The sequence below is a fragment of the Mesocricetus auratus genome, unplaced genomic scaffold (genome assembly GCF_017639785.1).
Source record: "Mesocricetus auratus isolate SY011 unplaced genomic scaffold, BCM_Maur_2.0 Super-Scaffold_15014, whole genome shotgun sequence".
NCBI classification, from domain to species: Eukaryota; Metazoa; Chordata; class Mammalia; order Rodentia; family Cricetidae; genus Mesocricetus; species Mesocricetus auratus.
In genome coordinates, this window is record NW_024429186.1 from 49892160 (window position 1) to 49912776 (window position 20617).

Here is a 20617-nt window from a genome sequence, read left to right on the forward strand (position 1 = left end):
CGGGGTCTACTAAGAAGACAGAAAGCATTGGTGCTGATGTTAGCATGTTTCAGCTACATCTGATAGGAGGTACATATTTCCTTGTGCCATAAATAAAACAAGTTAGACATAAAATAATTAAGAGACTCAGAAGATGAATAAAGGATACAAGAATTGGGAAAATTTGAATAGAGTAGAACATTTAAGTGGAGGTGAATCATTGCTGATATGGCAGATTGAACTCATTCCTGAATGGCTGTGAACTTTACAATGGAGCAAATTTGTTAAGCAGATCTGTCCTGTCCTAATCAAATAGGGAATTTCCACAGATGCACTTATTAAAATATGCACACTAAGGATTAATTAGTATGGAAGACAGATTGGAATCTTTAAAACTTAGACATTCCATCTTAGAGAATGGGTGATAGCAAAGATATGCACATGACAGCATTTTCAAAGATCAATTCAGAAATGATAAAGGATTTTTTTGGAAAAATCTATTTGTCAATTTGATTTTAATAACTAGTTTATAAAGTTAAGGATAACACAGAAGGCAGTACAGAAGTAAAATATGCTCTATTTACTTACATCTCAGAAAAGTTCCGAATATTTTTTGATGTGTTTGTTTTCCTTGTTTGTTTGATATTGGTTTTCACCATGTAGTACTAGCTGTGCTGGAATTCACTCTGTAGACCAGTCTAGCCTGGAACTCCCAGAGAACTGCCTGCCTCTGCCTCCAATGTGCTGAGATCAAGGTGTGTGCCACCACTGCCTGGATAGTTCTCAATACTTTTAAATAACAATAATGCAAGGCATGGTGATGCAGCATGTGATTCCATTTAAGTACTGAAGTGAGGGACAGTGAGCTCAAGAGCAGCCTCAACTGCCTATTTAGCTAGAGTGAGAGATCGTCTTAAAGGTAAATGGATGCATGAGCAAGAAAATATGTAAATAAAATAGTGATCACAATGTTCTAGTTCCTGTACATCACATGATTACCCCTATATTTATCTTGCATTTATACAAATAAACTCTTACCAGGAAGCATCTGATAGCAATGTTTACTTCTTTAGTAATGAAATTGTCTGCAATTTTCCTGCTTTACATCAGAAATAATTTGCAAGTAGATGTGGTGTCTAGCAGGAAGTATATATCAGCAAGTCCATATGTAAATAAGGGAATTTTATTTTATCTGCATATTCTCATCCCAACTAGCTTTCAATTCTTTCTTAACTATATTCCAGCACATAAGTACTCACCATGATGAACGTGAGCCTACTTTATTGCTTTGAAAGTTATTTTCAGGACTTAGATTGGAATTATTTTGAATTTGAAGGAAATTGTGATTTGCATTGAAGATATGTATGATTCTCTACCCCCAGTGGCCATTAGTCATGTCTTCTTATAACTTTTGTACATTAAGGTAATTTTCAAAATCTTAGTAATTTTTAAGATATACTGTGAGGTGAGCAGTAATGAGAATTTTTCGATACTATAGAATAGTTGTTTTCCCCGGGTGGTGGTGGCCCATACCTTTAATCCCAGCACTCAGGAGGCAGAGGCAGGCAGATCTCTGTGAGTTCGAGGCCAGGCTGGACCGACAGCCTCCAAAACAATACAGAGAAACACTGTCTCGTAAAACCAAAAAGAAAGAATAGTTGTTTTCAAATAGAGCGTATGTAATAAGATTTTTATGTCTTCTGTAGAGCATACTTTTTTAATGGAAGAGGAACAAGTAGGGTTATAGAGTGTGTGCAGGTGATGGTAATTCACCAGCAGCTTCGTTCTGTTATCCCAAAGCCAACTGTAAGATGTCATTAGTAATGCCCCATTCACAATTATTGCAATAGCATAATATTTAGTCTTCCATTAAATGACTGTGATTCATCAAAACCCCAATTTTTAGTATACATCTCTCTATATATGGATTATGAAATTATTCCAGAATATGGTAGCAATGAAAAGATAGAGAATAATAGCATGACCACAGAAAGCACCCTGTGATAGAATATCTGTCTTTTAAAAAGTATGGAATCTGGGGCTGGGCATTGGTGGCGCACGCCTTTAATCACAGCCTTCAGGAAGCAGAGGCAGGCAGATCTCTGTGATTTTGAGGGCAGTCTGGTCTACAGAGAGAGTTCCAGGACAACCTCCAAAGCTACAGAGATATCCTGTCTCAAAAAAAAAAAAAAGGATTCGAGTCTGAGCTTTGAATTTGATCCACATCAGTGCATAATTAAATTTGTCAACCACTGCTGCCTGAAATATGATGTTGTTCCCATCAAAGTCTACATCAGATATAAAATTCATATCAAATACAACATAAATTGTAAACTTGGGCATGAGCTCAGAGCACATACTGGTCTTGGCAATGACCAAAATTCTGTTCTCTGCACCTACTCAGGCATCTCACAGCTGCTTGTAACGCCTGCTCCAAAGGATCCATTACCCTCTTCTGATCTACCCAGATGCCTGCACAAACATAACATACATATGTGATAAAAGTTAAACAAAATTAAAGTGTTGAAAAATGATAATTTCCCTCTTTTTCAAGACTTCCCATTGTTTTTGAAGCAAAAGACATACATGCACATCCTTCGTTCATCTCATTATTGTCTTTGTGTGTTTGGGACTGGAGACTTAGTGTAGAGCTGTGTGCATGTGTGGTAAGGGTTCACTGTGAACCTAATCACTAGCTCTCCTTTTCATTATTTGCATCTACAAATTTACTTTGCATTCATCTTTCTTTTTCTTTATATGAGTTTGTGTCTGCCTAGTGTGACATTTCTTGAATTCTTCCCTCTAGAGGTCCCATCAATTAGTTCTTTGAAATCTTATTTTTTGTTGTTTATTTTTATATTTTAGTGTCTAAATTTCCAGTCTAGAATATACACATTTAATAGTATAAATTAATCTTCCTAAAATTTCAAGTGTAATTGAATTAATGCCATATTTATTTCAGGAGTCTTTAAAATATGGGTCTGGTTATTCTACTGTAGAAAATTCTACATGATGCATTTTAAAAACAAAGTATACCTTTCATCTTCATATTCCTTTTAAAGTTCAGCACCAGCCAGGAAGTGCACAAGTATATCTGATTTCTGGCTCATGTTATTATTTATTTCTTGGACTTCAAATGGACCTACATGTTTTGAAGAATGAAATTTTCCAAGTAAAAACTGAAGAGTTGATGCCCTCTGTTTCCTCCCCAATATGACACAAAAACATTTTCCACTTTTTTTTCATTCTTTTTCATTTATAGTGTGATACAAGAAAAAAAAGTTGTCAGAAAGCCAGTTTGTTCAAGTTGCGGGTTTTTTTTAATGTTTGGAAGAAGAAACGGGTCTTTATCAGGATTTTCCCAGGTCCTCTGTCTGTAGAAACTCCCACTATAGCATTTCATTATAAATAATGTCAGAAAATATACCTGTATTTTTATTTTCAGGTACTTAATTTTTATAACAGGTATCTTCTGAATAAATGAAATGTGTGTTTTACAAGGTACAGACATATCAGATTGTTTTCTTTTATTTGATATACATTTATTGAGAAATTGCATATTATAATTTATATAAACCATCTTTAAAAATTCATAATGCAATTAATTTTGTGCCTTTAAATTGCCTCTTCTTTGTCTGTCTTAAAAGCAATTTGGAGCTTTTCTATTCATATTTTTAGAGGAAAGATGGCAGAGAAATATGCCAGGTCTTTTTTTTAAACTCTCAACTTTGAAAAGCCTCCAAATGGCAAGATCTGCATCATGAATCTACACAAGCTTTCTTTGGTTTTCACAAAGCTCTACTTATTTGAGTTAGTAATTACAGATTTGGTTCATTTAGCTATCTTTTGTTTTTTTAAAGATGCTCATGAATCACGTCCATTTGTTTCTATTATCTGACTTAGTTCCAGATTTGTAGCTCTCTGCCATATTCCTCTCCACTGCTTCACCTTTCTTCCATTCTCGGTTATATCGTGTGTTGTTAGGATAAGCAGCATGGTTTATCAATAGAAATATCAAAGACACTGCCTACAGAGGACTGATTTCTTGTCCCCCAAACATGGGGAAAATGTTCAGCAGAATTCCAAGAATGGGGATAGGTGCAAATGGCACCTGTTTCCCATAGCCAGGCAGAATGCATTTCCAGGCCCTAGAAAAGGGCAAGTTCTCAACAGAAGTTGAAAGTAGTAACATCTGAGGCAGAGGAGATTACTCAGTAATTAAAGTGCTGGTATACAAGTATGGGTAACAGAGTTCAAGTCCCCAGTACCTACAATGCAAGGTGTGTGTAATGACAGCTCTGAGTTCGAGTAAAAGATTCTGCCTTAATACAAAGGCTAGGGAAAGATTGAGGAAGATACCTTCTTTCAGCCCCAGGCTTACACACACACACACACACACACACACACAACACACACACACACACACAAAACACACACACAGCACAACACACACACACAGGTGAGCATGCATATGCACTCTCACAGTAATGTGAACCCACATACATGAAAACATGCACACACAGGCATTTTCTGTAGATATAAATCAAGAAAAAAGTAATAATGTTTGAACTGAGTTTTAACACGTAGGGTGTGCAGGAGTGCCAGAAGACCCCATGGACCCAATATGTCTAAACAGGGGGAAATAAATGAGGAATAACTGATTGTTCAAGGACAATATGGTTAGCTGATCAGTGAAACCTGTAGAACATGAATGTTACTATGTCATTAAAAACACCATTTCTGGAGTGATTCGTGTATACCATAAAACTTTTCTTTGAGTGAATGTTGAATATGGAGTGCTTTAATATTTCACATTTCCATGAAACCTTGGATATGCTAATGTTTCACAGATAGTGGGGAAGAGTAAAAACTGAAGCAAAATACAAGATGACAATAGTAGTGTGTTTAAAGAAAACCACTGCTCTTGTGAAGCTGTAGCCCCTGCAGAAATTTGTTTTTCTCCTATATTTTCCCTATTTCTATCTCTGTTTCCTCCCTGAATCACTATCTCATTGTCACAATTGATTTGTTAGGTATAAGACATTTTACTGAATGTATATTATATATTAGACTATCTCCTGGATGCTGGTAATATAGCAACAAAGTATGTATATTCATTCAGGAAGCTCTTATTTCTATTTTGACATGTAGAATATGCTGTTACAAGATACACAGGGATAATAAAAGAGTTACTCTTGTGAAGCAAACTATGAGCTGTCTTCTCATATAGTAATTGAGGAGGTAGGAGAATAAAATAGCAACACGCTCCACTTAACAATAGTGGTTGTAGTCATTCACACTACTTGCTAACATGTTGTTCCTTTTCAATATTAATATTTTATCCATATTTGTAGGAAAATGTCATCATCATTTAAAAGCCTTTATCTTATTGGGCCATGACTGTTCCATGACTGAACAAATCCATCATGTTGTTTTCAGTGCTCTGATGAGCAGTCTCATTGAGGTTTGGGGCATCGTAGTAACCTGAACAAAATCGTGTCTATGATGAAAAAGCTAATGATAGGGCAGCAGGAGAATTGGGGGACGTAAAACCCTCATGACAGAGAGACTATATAGCATACTATCACAAGAAAGTAAAATGATGACTTTCCTGAGACATCTGCCAGTGACTCTAAATTTAAAAAAATAGACAGTCTTTTAATATGTATGCAATATATATTATACACACACATACATAAACATACACATGGGGCTTAGATTGTGCTTAGAAGTGACAGGCAACAGGACACAAGGAAACTATGAAAATTACCATTTTAATGATCAAATTGCATGTGTTGGTCATTAACTATTAATTTAAGTAATGACTGGTATTTGGGTTTGGAGATTCCTGGAATATAAAAATAGATTGCTTTGTAGACTAGAAGATGGAAGATTAGAATACCTACTGTTATCGTATAAAGCAGAGAAAAGTCACGAGGAACAAACACGATCTCCCATGGGAAAAACCTGTAGTAATAACTCAGAGAGTTTAGTGTCTGATTTTAGGATATAGAAATTTTAGTAAAAGCAGAACGAGGGAAGATTATAAAAGTTTAGGGAAATTGTAAGGTATTTTTGGTCAAGAGAGATGTTAACAAAGATTCAAAGTCCTTAAGCCTGTGGAGTTTGCACTCGTGTAAGACCAGCACTTGGAAGCCTGAGGCCTAAGGATCATGAGTTCAGCGGCAGTCAGGGTAGGCTATGAACCAGGTTTCAGGGCAGCATGGCATAAAGTCGTGAGAACTTTTCACCAAACTAAAGGAAACAAAACATCTCACAGAAGAAAAGTATTGCAAAATGTTACTTAATCCATTTTTGTTGCTTAGAAAAACTTGAAGTAATTCATAAAAAGACCTATTTTAAGCTGTCAAGATAAAAAACTGAGTTCTATTTTACTGACTTTAATAAGCCAAGTTTAGAGATTTTAAGTCAATGAATAACAAATGTACAAAGACAATCTTTATGCTTTCCATAATAGTAAATTTTAGGATAATATTAGGTAGTCAAGCATTTAATTATATGGCCTAATGTTTTAAGATATTTAAATATTCATCATATTAAATCAAGATACAAATATTTGCCTTTGGCTCTGTTCTCTGTCACTTTCTACTCTGTTTCTGTCATAGGATGAGTAACCTCAGGGCTCATGCTAAGCAGTCAAATACTTAGTTTCAAACTTTAGAAATTACTATGCAGATTTGTTCCATGTACCTACATGGTGGCTTTAGGGAGTTTTCTGGGGTGAATATTTAAAGCAACAGCAGTCCATTACAGTTTTTTAAACTGTTTTATTTCTGATCAAATAAATTTGCCATGTTGAAATTTAGTGTTCCTCCTTGGATAAACTTTGATACTTGCTATGTAGGATAATTAAAAGAATTGAATACAAATGTAAAATCTGCCAGTGTGCTTAGCACATACATAGGAGATGCATGATACATGCTAAATGCCAAGATCGATTTTGTTATTCTGTCTCATTTACTCTCAAGAAAGCTAAACAGATATTACAGTTCCATTTATTTTGTTAAATACGCTGGTTAAAATTGCATGATATTTTTGTAGTTTGCTTCACAAAAAGCAAATTATTTAACTAAACTACTAATAATATCTCCAAAATAAATTATTTGAGCAAATCATTTAGTAGTTGCTTTTTTAATCTGAATGTGTCCACACAAGTTCCTCTAATGTATATATTTACTTGAAGAGGATGGTGATTACTGTTTGTATTATCTGACTTGTGATATGCTATCATATATGTTATGTAACTCATTCTTCATAACTTAGAATAAATGGAGAAATTAAAATAAGAATATATAAGTTAAGACATTTGACTTCCAAAGTAATTCTGGTATCTCTTTGAATTGAATTAATGACTCTAAATGCAATAAAATAGTGTACATGTCAACATTAGTTGAAAAATAATTTAAAGCAGGAGTAATGTAAGGCTAGTAATCTCTAATAGGAAGATAAACCTTCCATATTAACCCAAATGCTGCAGCACCTTCAAAAGGTGCAGCATTAATCGGAAACCTAGAATCAGCTAGGTTCCCATTCATTCCATCTCTAACATCCCCATTTAGCTCATCTTTGTGAACAGACACTTTGATTGCTATGTAGACCCATTTAATTTAATTCAAATACAATTTCATTATTAATGCAAATAGTCTAATGGAATAGGGAATAGTTTTTCAGATATTATAAGAAAAACCATGATGTTTCCTCAGTACTCCATGTGTTCCATTAAAATCTAACATGAGTATATTCCAGCCCCGTTAAACTAACCTCCTACAAAGTCATTCAAATGTCATACTAAGTGTGCTCAGTAAAATAAAAACTTAAGTTTACTTGAGGAATTTATACTGCATATATGCATATATACATATATATATGTTGAAAGATGCTATGATTAATTTTCTTAATAATCAATTTATAGAAATAGTAGAAATGTCTTGCCAAGAGTCAATGGTACTGTAAAATATGATAAATTGAAATCTAATGAAATTTAAATTTCTAAGAAATAAAAATTGGAGTATATAATGAAATGTCTGAGTATGATATTAGTCAGCTGCTCTGCTAAATTCGACCAGAGAAAAAATAGAACATAAATCTTAGCACCATTTTTTAAACTTCCAATTTTGTATCTTGGTTTCTTTTTCCAACCCTTCCACATGTGTTGTAGTCACATACTCATATGAGTAAAACGAAATAATTTTAAAGCTGTATGAAATATTTCTACCTCATTGCTATTATTCTTATTGGCAGTTTTTAGTATGACTGGTAGTGACTTAGATGTTAGAGAGTTGTATTTATATGATGGCAGCAGTTGCATGAATTTGCTTTTAAAGCAAAGACTGAGGGCCCAGTTAATGGCTAATAAGACAAGGTGTTGAGTAGAGTTTTCTTGTTTGGACCACTTGCCTTCAAATGTAATATTTTTCCTATTTGAGAATGTATGTAGTCTTCATTTGAGAATATACAAGAAAAGATGTAGGGTTATTTTAAGTGACAGCACTTTCCCCTTATTTCTGTGGTTCCTAAATTTTATGTCATCTGCATTGTCAAATTACTTCAACCAGCAGAAGTTGTTTCCTTATGATGTTCTGTGACTGAATATGTCTTACCAGTTTATACTAACCTTGAAAAATTTTCTTTTTCCCATTTCAAGTTCCACCCAATCTGACTGTTCCACAGGAAAAATCACCTTTGGTCACCAGAGAAGGAGACACAATAGAACTTCAGTGTCAAGTAACTGGGAAACCTAAACCCATCATCCTTTGGTCTAGAGCAGATAAAGAAGTCGCAATGCCTGATGGGACAATGCAAATGGAGAGTTACGATGGGACACTGAGGATTGTGAATGTGTCAAGAGAAATGTCAGGGATGTACCGGTGTCAAACCAGCCAGTACAATGGATTCAACGTGAAGCCAAGAGAAGCCTTGGTCCAGCTCATTGTGCAGTGTGAGTAAATTCCCTTTCCTTTGGTTTCTCTATGGGTTATAAAGGAGAGGATGACAGCGCTTCCATATGAATAAAAGAGGTGATTCTCTTTTTTTTTTTTTTTTTTTTTGGTTTTTCGAGACAGGGTTTCTCTGTATTGTTTTGGAGCCTGTCCTGGAACTCACTCGGTAGACCAGGCTGGTCTCAAACTCACAGTGATCCGCCTGTCTCTGCCTCCCGAGTGCTGGGATTAAAGGCGTACGCCACCAACGCCCGGCAAAAGAGGTGTTTCTTGGCATTGGATTAGTGCAATATAAAATGTAAAATATAGCCTAATTGCCCTCCAACTTAAATGAAAATTGCCATTTGTCTGGTTATTATTTAGGTATTAAAAAATGGTTGCCCTTATGGACACATCCTGATTATGATTGTGTTTAAGGCTGGAGAATCAACAACTGTAAAGGTTAAAAGCCATCTGAGTGCACAGAAAGTGAGGCGGAGATGGAAGTAACTGCTGATTTGGTTACTAAGCTCTTTAGTTTCCATAGTTCATTTCTTTTTAAATAATTGAATGCCTGTGGCCCAAATCATCCATCTATTGAAAGAATGCCTTTGCTTAAATGTGAATATCTGATCACTGAAATGCTACTTTTGCATGTATGAAGTTGTTACAGTAGGTTGCATAATTATCTAGTAATAGAATTTGTGAGGATCTTAGGTACTGAATTGTGCTAAACAGGTAAGTGTTTAATTATGATCTAAATAAGATAATTCTTCAACTGCTTCTATTGAAATTATGGCTATAGTTCTTACAAATACTGTAGGCACTATGGGGTTAATATTTTTCTCTTAAAATAAATAAATCAATAAATTTAAGAATTGATAAAAAAAAAGCCTGAGCAATATTGCTGGTACTAGTTACTTTGAGAAAATGGTAAAAACTCAGCACACAATTGTAAAATTTGATCTTATAATAGTAGATGATGAGGAGTATTGTACCGTTGTTTCTATGGTGACTGGAATGTGATTCAAAAAGATACGAATAGACGTCAGCAAAATTCAGGTTTGGTTGTAAGTATAAAGGTGCAAGGTAGAGCGGGGTGCTAGCTGTGAGCACTTCCGCTCAGAGCCGCGTGTCTATGCCCTGTCCACTCTGGAAGCCAGGTCCAGCCAGGAGTTCACTGTGGCCTTCAGGACCCTCTTTACATAACATTTCTACTTTTGATGAAGAATCTGAATATATGTCTGAGAATTTGCCAAGGACAAGAAACTGATCACTTTCTAAATGCTCCTGAGAGAATCAGTTCATGTTCAGATAACATCATCACTGTCTGTGGACACATAAACCATGTCTACCTAAGGGATTGCTCCAGTGAAACCAGAAGTGAAGAGACCCAGATAATAATTTCTAAAATAACAAAAATTTTAAGTTTTTCTTCATAAAAATTGTAGAGTTTTTCCTAATTTTGATAACTGATACATATAATATTATTGATATGGAATATAAAATACTATTCTGCCATACTAACACACACATGCACATGTATATACATGTGTGGTTCATTGCATCCTTGGCAACAAACTCCATTATTATGTATAGCAAACTAAATTTTATTTATTCATGCGTATGTGTGGGTGGTATGCAAATGTACACACAAATGGGCAGACACATGTGTGAGCATGCATGTAGAAAACAGAGGTTGACTCTGGGTGTTTTCTTCAGCTACTCTCCATCTTAACTATCTTAACTATTAGACAGATTCCCTCACTGAACATGAAGATCATCAGTTAGCTACAGTGACTGACTAGGGGTCAGCCTGCTTCTGACAACCTTGCACTGGGATCACACATGCACACCTGACATTTATGTGGGTACTGAGGATCCAACCTCAAATCCTTGTGCCTGTGCCACAGCACGTACTCTTCACAGTGCCTCCTCCTTAGCACACAAACTCCTTTACACATTGTGTATTCCAAGCATAATGTATTTATATTATAGCTAATTGCTAAAGCTGCTAAATGTATGTGAGTACCAGCTGACAAGTATACAAATATATGTTTAAATTTATAAACAAATATAAATAGAGACACACACATACTTCCTTATTCTGGTGAAAGTAAGGCTTCAGCAGTGTCTGAGGATTTGCTGATTAGTGTTTTGCTAAGTAGCCCAGTCTGGCATTGAACTCAGGGAGATCCACCTGCTGCTGCCTCTTGAGTTCTAAGGCATGCAACACCGCTCCTGGAAATTTAATTAGTGCTTTCGTTATTTTTTGAACTGTCATACCAAGTAATGGGTTTAATCCTGACCTTTTAATTCAGACTTTTTAATCATCCTTGTCCCTGTCTCGCTCATCCCCCCCAATGGCTTCTTTCTGCATTTGTGTCAAAATGTTCCATTATATTCTTTTGAATTTTTTTTGCTCTCCCTCCACTGTTCCAAGATTTCTTCCCCTATTATCATCCTACTCTAATTCATGACCCACAAACGCATATCAAGTCTAGGATATGCATATGAGAGAAAACTCATAATATTTGGTTGGTTGTTGTTTTGTTTGTTTTGAGTCAGGGATATTTTGCTTAACAAAATGTTTTACATAAAAATGTTTCCAATAGATGTCATAATTTCATGTTTACTTAAGACTTAATAAAATGTCATATGCATCACATTTTTACTCATTTATTGATGCTAGTCTAGGCTAGTTCTATTTTTTATGTTACAAATAGTCTATCAATAAAACATAAATGTCAAGCATATTACATTGAGGCTGAGACCTTTGGATATACGTTCAGGAGGTAGAATAAGTGGGTCATTTGGTAGTTCTCTTTTCAGATTGAGACATCTCCATACTAATTTCCATGGTGGCTACATGAGATTTTATTTCCTCAGTCAGTCTTTTGTTTGTTTGGTAGGTTGGGTTTTTTTGTTGTTGTTTGGTTTGTAGAGACAGTGTTTCTCTGTGTAACAGCCCTAGTTGTCCAGGAACTAGCTCTGTAAACCAGGCAGGCCTGGAACTCATATACATCACCTGCCTCTGCCTCCTGAGTGCTGGGATTAAAGAGGTGTGCCACCATTGCCTAGCATTTGTTTAATTTGATTGTTTTGGGATTTTTGTTTGTTTGTTTTTTTAAGACAGGGTCTTACACTGTAGCCCTGGCTATCCTGGGACTCACTATGTAGACAAGGCTGACCTCAAGCTCAAAGAGATCCACCTGTCTCTGACTCTCAAGTTCTGGAATTAAAGGCATGAACCACTACTATGCCCAGTCTCATTTGTTATTTTATTGATAGCCATTCTGACCAGGTAAAATAGTTTTAAATTGGATTTTTCTGAAAGCTAAGGATGTTGAACACTTTAAAAAATTATTGTCCATTTGTGTTTTGTCTTCTGAGAGCTTTAGTTGAATATGTCATGTATTGATTGGAAGATAAGAATTTTGTGTGTTTGATTTTTTTTTCATTTCTTTATGTATTGTAGTTATAACCTCTTGCCAAACATTGTGTTCCCTTCCATTCTGTAGTGTGTCTGGATTCATTGCTCGTTGTAGGGAATTTTAAACTTTACATACTAACATTTGTCAGTTATTGGGATTATTTCCTTTGCTGTTAGAGTCCCTTATAAAAAAAAAGTCTGTCTAAGTGTAGATCTTGAAATTATTCACCTATATTTTTCCCATAGTACCTTCAGTGTTTTAGGTTTGAAATTAAGATCTTTAACTGATTTTGAACTTATTTTTTACAGTGTATGAAACAATTTAATTTCACATGTGGATTTACAGTTTCCTTACCAATATACCACCACTTATTATAGAAGATGTCCACTTTTCATTGTAAATTCTTAACATTTTCATCAAAATTTAGTGGTAGTTGAGTGGATTTATTTTTGTGCTCTTTTTTATTTTATTTGCTTACATTTTCTGCTTCTCTGCTATCTTTGTCACTATGATTCTGTACTTTGAGATCAAGTATTGACATTTATCTATCATTGTTTTTTGCTTAGGTTCTACTGCTTTGGTTATTAATGGTATATTGTCTTCCCATATGAAATTTAGGATTATGATTTTTTTGAAAAAGATCACTACAATTTTGATTAGGACTGTTTTGAAATTGTAGATGACTTTTTAGTGATATGGCTGTCCCTACAGTATTAAGTCGGCCATTCCATCAACACAGAAAGTCCTTGAATATTTCAGTGTTGTCTTCTATTTTGTTTTTCCACATCTTAGTGTATTCATATATGGGCCTTTTATTTCCTTAGTTGGCAATTTGTAAGCTTATGGCATAGTCATGGCTTTTGTCATTCTTTGCGATGATTATATATTTGTTAGGTTTAATGTGTTCTCGTGTTTATTTTTTTTCTTTTTACCCACTTGGTTTTATTATGTATGTGCCCCTGGTGAGCTGTCTTTGATTACATGGTTATTCCCTGCTTCTATTTAGAAAAAAAGCTTACTATAATAGCAAGTATAATTTGTGCTAACTTGCACTAGAAAACACTTATGTACTTTCTTTGTTTATCTCCCCAGAAAGATTCAGAGATAGCACAAAAAGGGTGCAAATTTGATAAAAAATATTATTAAGGATATTAATAGTCGAGTGGTAAAATAAGGAAGGAATAGGAAAAAGAGCAAAATGGAAGTAGTTCATGAACAAGAGGGAATGAATGTGCTGCCGAGACATAAAAATAGTAGATAAAAAAAAGGATTGGAATAAAAGCCTGAAGTGAAGAGTTACCAGCTGAAACTAAACAACACAAAGCTAACCAACTGAAGTACAATAATGTGAGTAAAGATAATAAAAAATAAAATAAAAGTTATCATAACATCAGTCACCCTTCCTTCTTAAGATGATACAATTGCCTCCTTCCAGTCTCCGCACCTGCCAGGGAAGACTTTTAAACTCAGTAATTGAAACAAATTGTCAGTATGCCTTCCAGACCCCTCTTTTGAGACCTAGTCTCAAGTCTCATATCCTATCTTCAATACCCTACCTGTTAGTTAAGACTTTTTGTGACTTAGGTTCTGAAAGGGTGTGAAAGGTCCCTGATTGGGTTTACTATGTAGCTAAATTGTCTTTCCCAAGACTCACATGACGTCAATCAGCACACTGACACCATCCTTTTTTGTTACTTGCACAGGTAGCATCAGGGTTCTTTCTCTGACTACTCAGTCTAGAGTTTTTGTAGTGTTTTGAAAGAAAATGTCACCACAAAGGGACTGGCACTATTGGGAAGTGTGGCCTTGTTGGAGTAGATGTAGTCTTGATGAAGGAAGTGTGTCACTGTGGAGGTGGACTTTCAGGTCTTTATATATGCGCAAGCTATGCCCAGTTCATGTCTTGTCACCTGTGGATCAAGATGATGAACTTTCAGCTTCTTCTCCAGCACCACGTCTGCCTACATGCTACCATGTCCCTCCGTGATGATAATTAACTAACTTAACCTCTGAAACTGTAAGCCACCCCAGTTAAATGCTTTCCTTTTTAAAGAGTTTCCATGATCATGGTGCATCTTCACAATAATAGAAACACTATCTAAGACTATGTGTATAGAAAAAGAAGTCTAAGCTTCCAGCTCCACAGTCTCAATCGCACCAACTATCCCTTTTCCAGTGTTGTTTCCATAGCCTCTGCCTCTATTGCCACAGCCCAATCAGTCTCTCTCCAGTGAGTCATTCCTTGCCTATCACACAGGATTTATAAATAAAGGGACAGCATTTTAACTTCTAAGCAGAGCAACAGAAAAACTTGAAGCACTGTATCTGCTATACATGGTTCTTACATTCCATAATAATCCAGGTAATTTCTTCTTAGTTTCCAGAACAAGACAATCTAGAATTGCCTCTCTGCCTCTACCTCAGCTCCTGTTGCTCCCTTTCTCTGTTCACACCAATTGTTCAAATCCCTTGAGTACACCTAAGTCCTGTTCCATTAGGATGAACCTGGAGCCTTGAATTCTAAGTAAAAAAAGAATGCTCCCTTATGTTGTTTGGTCAAGGGGTTTTAGCACAACAAGATGATGAGTGGCTATGACAATTGCCTTCCACAGAACTCTGTTGGAATTCTGTCTGTAGAGCTAATATGGTCAGCACAAAGATAATATGAGAACTGAACATTTTTTATAATAATATCAACATCAATTGAACTTTCTTATAACACTTAAGTTACATGATTCTTGTGTCCTTTAGTTACATTTATAGATATTGAAAGGCTGCATTAGAAGCATGAATTACAGTTCTAGCTTGGTTTTGAAATTTACAGGCAAGGATGCCATAATAACTTTCCCCTTGGTATAGTATTTCCAATAGATATGCCTCTTGCCAAGTATCTTAGCTTTTCTAGTCTTTAGTGTTCTTATGGCCAAACAAGTTTATACTTCTCATTAATATTTATAATCTCAAACTGACTTAGTGTTTCTATTGCTATGAAGAGAAGCCATGAGAAAGTATTTAATTGAGGCTGCCCTATAGTTCAGAAGTTTAGTCCATTATCATCATGGTGGGAAGCATGGTATTATGTAGGTGGAAATGGTGCTGGAGAAGCTGCTGAGAGTTTTATATCTTGATCTGCAGGCAGCAGGAGACTACGTATCACACTGACATAGCTTGAGCATAGGAGGCCTCAAGTCCCGCCAATCCCCTAAGGCCCAAGCATAAGTCTGGGAGGAGGGCATGTCTATTAAAATCACTACACAAACTATAGAAAGTAATAACAAGAGCAATGTGTATGACAAATGAGAGAATGGGGAATATAATTATCAGCAGTATGATTCTCATTTTTAACATATAACCTCTGCAAAGTTTTAAGCTAAAAAGTCCATTTTCTTACTTACAGATTATTCATTCTTAGTTTAGTAAGTCTACTATAACAAAAAATTGTTATAAACTGGATAGCTTATGCCTAACAGAAATTTCTTACATTTCTGAGGCTGCGAAATGCATGATTAAGTGTGAAGAAGTCCCTCTCCATGCCTCATAAAGGGTACTTGCTTTTTTCCCCCTTTTTAAAAATTAAATTAGAAACAAGCTTGTTTTACACATCAACCCAGTTCCCCCTCCCTCCCCTCCTCCCCCCGGTCCCCACTGAATCCCCCATCCAATCCCCTTTTTGCTCCCCAGGGAGGGTGAGACCTTCCATGGGGCATCTTCAAAGTCTGTTGTATCATTTGGAGCAGGGCCTAGACCCTCCCCCCATGTGTCTAGGCTGAGAGAGTATCCCACTATGTAGAGTGGGCTCCCAAATTCCACTAGTGTACTAGAGATAAATACTGATCCACTACCAGAGGCCCTATAGATTGCCTAGACCTCCAAACTGACATCCTCTTTAGGGGATATGGAATAGTCTTATGCTGTTTTCCCAGCTATCAGTCCGGGGTACATGAGCTCCCCTTTGTTCATCAGCTGTTTCTGTGGGCTTCTCCAAACTGGTCTTGACACTTTGCTCATCACACCTCCCTCTCTGTAACTGGATTCCAGTAGTTCAGCTCAGGAGCACTTGCTTTTTAACTGGACTTGTGTGGTAGCACGATGGAAAGCACTGTTTCTGTGGCATCTGTCTTATAAGGGTACTAATATCATGTATGTGATAAAGCCCTCTCCAAAGGCCCACTTTCCAGTGCCTCAAAGAAACCATTATATTTCTACCTATGACTAGAGTGTAGAGACACGTATTCAAAACATTACAATGCTGTCTTGTTTTTCTTTCATACTGATCCCTTCATTCTGTACTTTAATTCCTTTGCATGCCAAAATAATGTGTATGTGTATATAGGTGTGTAGATGTGTAGATATAGGCATATATTCACCAAAGTTAGGGATTAAACTTTAGTCTTCATATAGCTTAGAACTTTTAGCATTATAATACGTGTGTGTGTGTCTGTGTGTGTGTGTGTGTAAATTTTTGATATATTAATCAATAATCAGGTTTTCCATTCTAGAGAATAGTTTAGAGACAAACTCCTTTTGATGATAAATTATCAATTTTTCTTCTCACTTTACAATACACTCTGCCTGAAAACAGGTTAAGGAAGGCTTTTAGTTTCCTAGGAAAATATTAATACATGCGGTGTTCATTTTTCCTATTTTTAATGTTAATGGTTATTAATGAGAACTCTGCATTTATTATGCAGCATTCCTTTGTTTGGATTAAGTGGCTATATTAGCTCTTTCATTGTTTTCAGTAGTTATTGGAAACATTAATCAACTGAACCCTGAGGGAATTTTAATATTTTGAAAACATTAGTATTTATATTTTCCTCCAACCTACCCATTGCCTCCTCCCTGTCCCTAAGACCTTCTGTTTACAAAAAAGAAAGAATTGAGCTCATAAGATAGTTCAATTTACACTGTAAATAAGTAATTTATGGACATATTATCTCAGGTCAACATATCCTAAACATAAATATAAATGTGTTGTACTCAACTCGTATATGTATTTTCTTTACTACCAAATATTTGAATATTTAAGTTCCCATATATGTGAATTACATTTTCAGGAAATCTTTTGAGTTAATTGTTAAACTGGCCTCAGAATCTCCTGCTTTGGGTTTCTTCATTGTTCTGGAGAATGAGCATCATGGATAACCATCTAAAGGATAAACTACCCATGAAAATGTTTAGGCACTCTCCCGCTCTACAGCCCTTCTCAAAACAGCATATCAAGTCCATGCTTTAACTAAGCATCACCTAGAAAAAGATGAGATCATCAGCCTATGGCTCCTGGGGGAAAAATCAGCACTGTATCCCTTTCTGCTTCATCCTCTACTACTATGTGAATGTATATGCAGGCATAGGTCACTTAGAGAATGTGCATCTACTACAAGTGCTGTTTTAAACATGTGACAAAACTGGAATGGGACATTATAACTATCAAAATTCTCTCCCTTTGTGGTCATTTTTAATATATAAAAGATATTTCAAAATATGCAATTTAGTCATTACTAAATACTTTGAGAGTCCTTATAAAGTAAAAATATAGTAACAATAAACCATTAAAATATATCAGAGAAGTGAGCAATAACATGTCCCATGAACAAACCTGTGACTAAGACCGTGAGCTGCTCCCAGCACTACAAAAACAAAAGAGCAGCAACAAAAAAGAGAAACCACTTGTCTCAATCAGTGAAGAGTAAATCAACCAAATGAGGAGAACTCAAAGAACTACTGTATTTTGAGAGAGAAAAATGGGAAATTCTAGCACTGTAGCAGACAATACTCTTACAGAGAGTTCCATCAAAATGCAGGTTCTGGTCATATAGAACTTTAGCTTATGTTTTCTTAGGGACTTTATCTTAATTGCCAGACCGTTGTTTATTGCAGATTTGTTTATTTTATTGTATGTGCATGAGTATTTTTATTTCATGTATGTCTGTGTACCACGTGCATGCCTTGTGCCCATGTGGGTCAGAAGGCCACACTGGATCTGAACCAGATGGGAGCAATCAAGTGTGTGCTGGCAGCAGAACCTGGGTCTTCTGCAGGAGTAAGTGCTCTTTATCACTGAACCATCTCCCCAGTCCACATTTTATAATCTAACACCAGCTGTAATATCTTGTTTTGTACATACTACATATTTTATTGAATCATTTTTTTAAAATTGTGGTCAACATACAAAAATCCTTTTTAACTGTAACTACTTTCACCTTCATAGGGTTATTTTAGATAAACTTAACATCACATTGTCCCACAGGAATCTAGGCTAGAATATAGTTTAACACCAGACCTTCTAACTCCCTATCTCACAGTAAAACCTTATAGATATTAGGGATTGGGCATGGTGGTATACAATTTAAATGTCAGTGCTTAGAATACATGGCCAAGGAAGTCTCTGTGAGTTCATGGCCAGCCTTGTCTACATAAAGAGTTCCAGGCTAGCCAGAACTATATGGTGATCCCCTGTCTCAAAACAACAAAAAAGGAATTTTTGCTTGATTGTTTTGGGGATTTGTTTGTTTACTGGTTTTTGAGACAGTTTCTCTGGCTGTCCTGGAACTCATTCCATGAACCACACTGGCCTTGAACTCACAGTCGCTTGCCTCTGCCTCCTGAATGTTGGGATTAAAAGCAAGCACCATTACCCATGGGCAAAAGGAATTTTTTGTCTTGATTTGGGGAAATTTTCTTCTTGTGTCTTTTGAGTAGGAACCAGGGATACTACAAAAGTGCCAAATTCTTGTACTACTTCCAGAACAGATTTTCCTGCCAGATATTATTTTTGGGAGAGATGATCTTAGTCTGCTAATTATAGTGTTTGAAGGCATCCCTAATCCCTAATCTTTAAATTCTGAGAGGGTATCCGTCTCCATAACATGACAATAAAGACCATTTATGGTCAAATATTACTTGATTGACACAGGAACCTTACCTAGATCAAGGACCACTTCACTGATGATGGTTCATGTGATGTACAAGGAGACAAAAGAACTGCATAGGGATTGAAAACTGGCAAAACATCCTCCCACAGGAGCCCACGTGCTTGGAACCATCTCATAGATACCATTTCCAGAGCCCTTGAAGAGGCCTCCCATGACAGGAATTAGTTCACTGAGTTCAAAGCTTTGTAATAGTATGTATCATCAGCCTCCTCACCAAGAAGCTACTTAATACAGAATCGATGTCAGGAGTCATGACTGACATCCTTCCTTCTCATGTTATTAGGACATCAGTGCTAAAATACTGCAAAAGGGGATTCTGATGAGTAGGGACAGATCTGAGCTTTTTCCTCTCTTCGTCCTTTTCATTCCATCTGCAATCTCATTTGTCAAGGAGACTCAGCAGCTCTTTCACTATGTCACATTGTTGTCGTCATTTTAAATTTGGTCACATTTTCATTTTCTGAACAAACAGGTATAGTTCTAATTAATTTACTTTCTCAATACACTTTTAGAATAGGAACTGTCTGTAAAGTGCTGTGTCTGCATTCTTTCTTGTAGGTCTTTTGGCTACAGATCTGTGTTTAGATGGGAAAAACTGTATCTCACACTGTCCCATCAACCCATCCCCATTCTCGTTAAACATTCCCTTGTTCTGGTGAATGAGCACTTCCTTGAGCCCTTCAACACTGTAGTAAGCAAAAGCAAAAATTCTTCAGCTCAGTTTAAATCCAGAAGTTTCCATCTTAAATTGTGAAATTTAAAGAAGTGCCCTCTGATTAGAAACTTGGCACTTAACTTTCTCTTTGATTCTCAACTATTTTCAAAGAGAAACTTGTAATATGCTTTTCTTGAAAATGAGTAAGTAAAGTCATTTATATTTTCTGTTATCTCACAGATTGAAGTACAAATTTTTTTCTTGAAAAATGTCTATAATGTAAGCATAGTCTTTAATTGTTTTTATTGAATTATGTGTGTGTGAGTGTAGGTCAAAGGACAGCTTGTAGAACTTGGTCTCTCCTGTCATGGGATCTCAGAAATTGAATGCAGGTCATCAGGTTTGATTGCACACCTTTGCTAGCTAAGCCATCTCTTTGATCCTTGAATAGCATATTTAGAATAGAGAGAAAGTTATACAAAATTAATAAAGAGAGAATATTTAAAAATAGAGAATTGAATAGTATGTAAGAAAAGTGTGAAGAAGTCTCTTATCACTTATTTACCTGACATAGCAGACACAATTGTACAATCTTCCTGTGTGTAGTTTCAGCTCTTTTGCATCAATTGTTAGCATCAGTTTTCCTGAATTTCTAATGTCTGAGCACATGAGCTC

The 20617-nt window shown here is 35.9% G+C and overlaps 1 protein-coding gene across 3 annotated transcripts in view; it reads left to right on the forward strand.

The window, feature by feature from the left end:
- Positions 1–20617, forward strand: part of Mdga2 (MAM domain containing glycosylphosphatidylinositol anchor 2) — an 819241-nt gene that overhangs the window by 631657 nt on the left and 166967 nt on the right. For all 3 annotated transcript variants that reach the window (XR_005876310.1, XR_005876311.1, XM_005072803.3), the window contains exon 8: positions 8645–8938. Coding sequence is in view for 1 of the 3 variants with exons in the window: in XM_005072803.3 (XP_005072860.1) it covers positions 8645–8938 (294 nt within the window). In the remaining 2 variants the exon portion in view is untranslated. The remainder of the gene's footprint in view (positions 1–8644; positions 8939–20617) is intronic.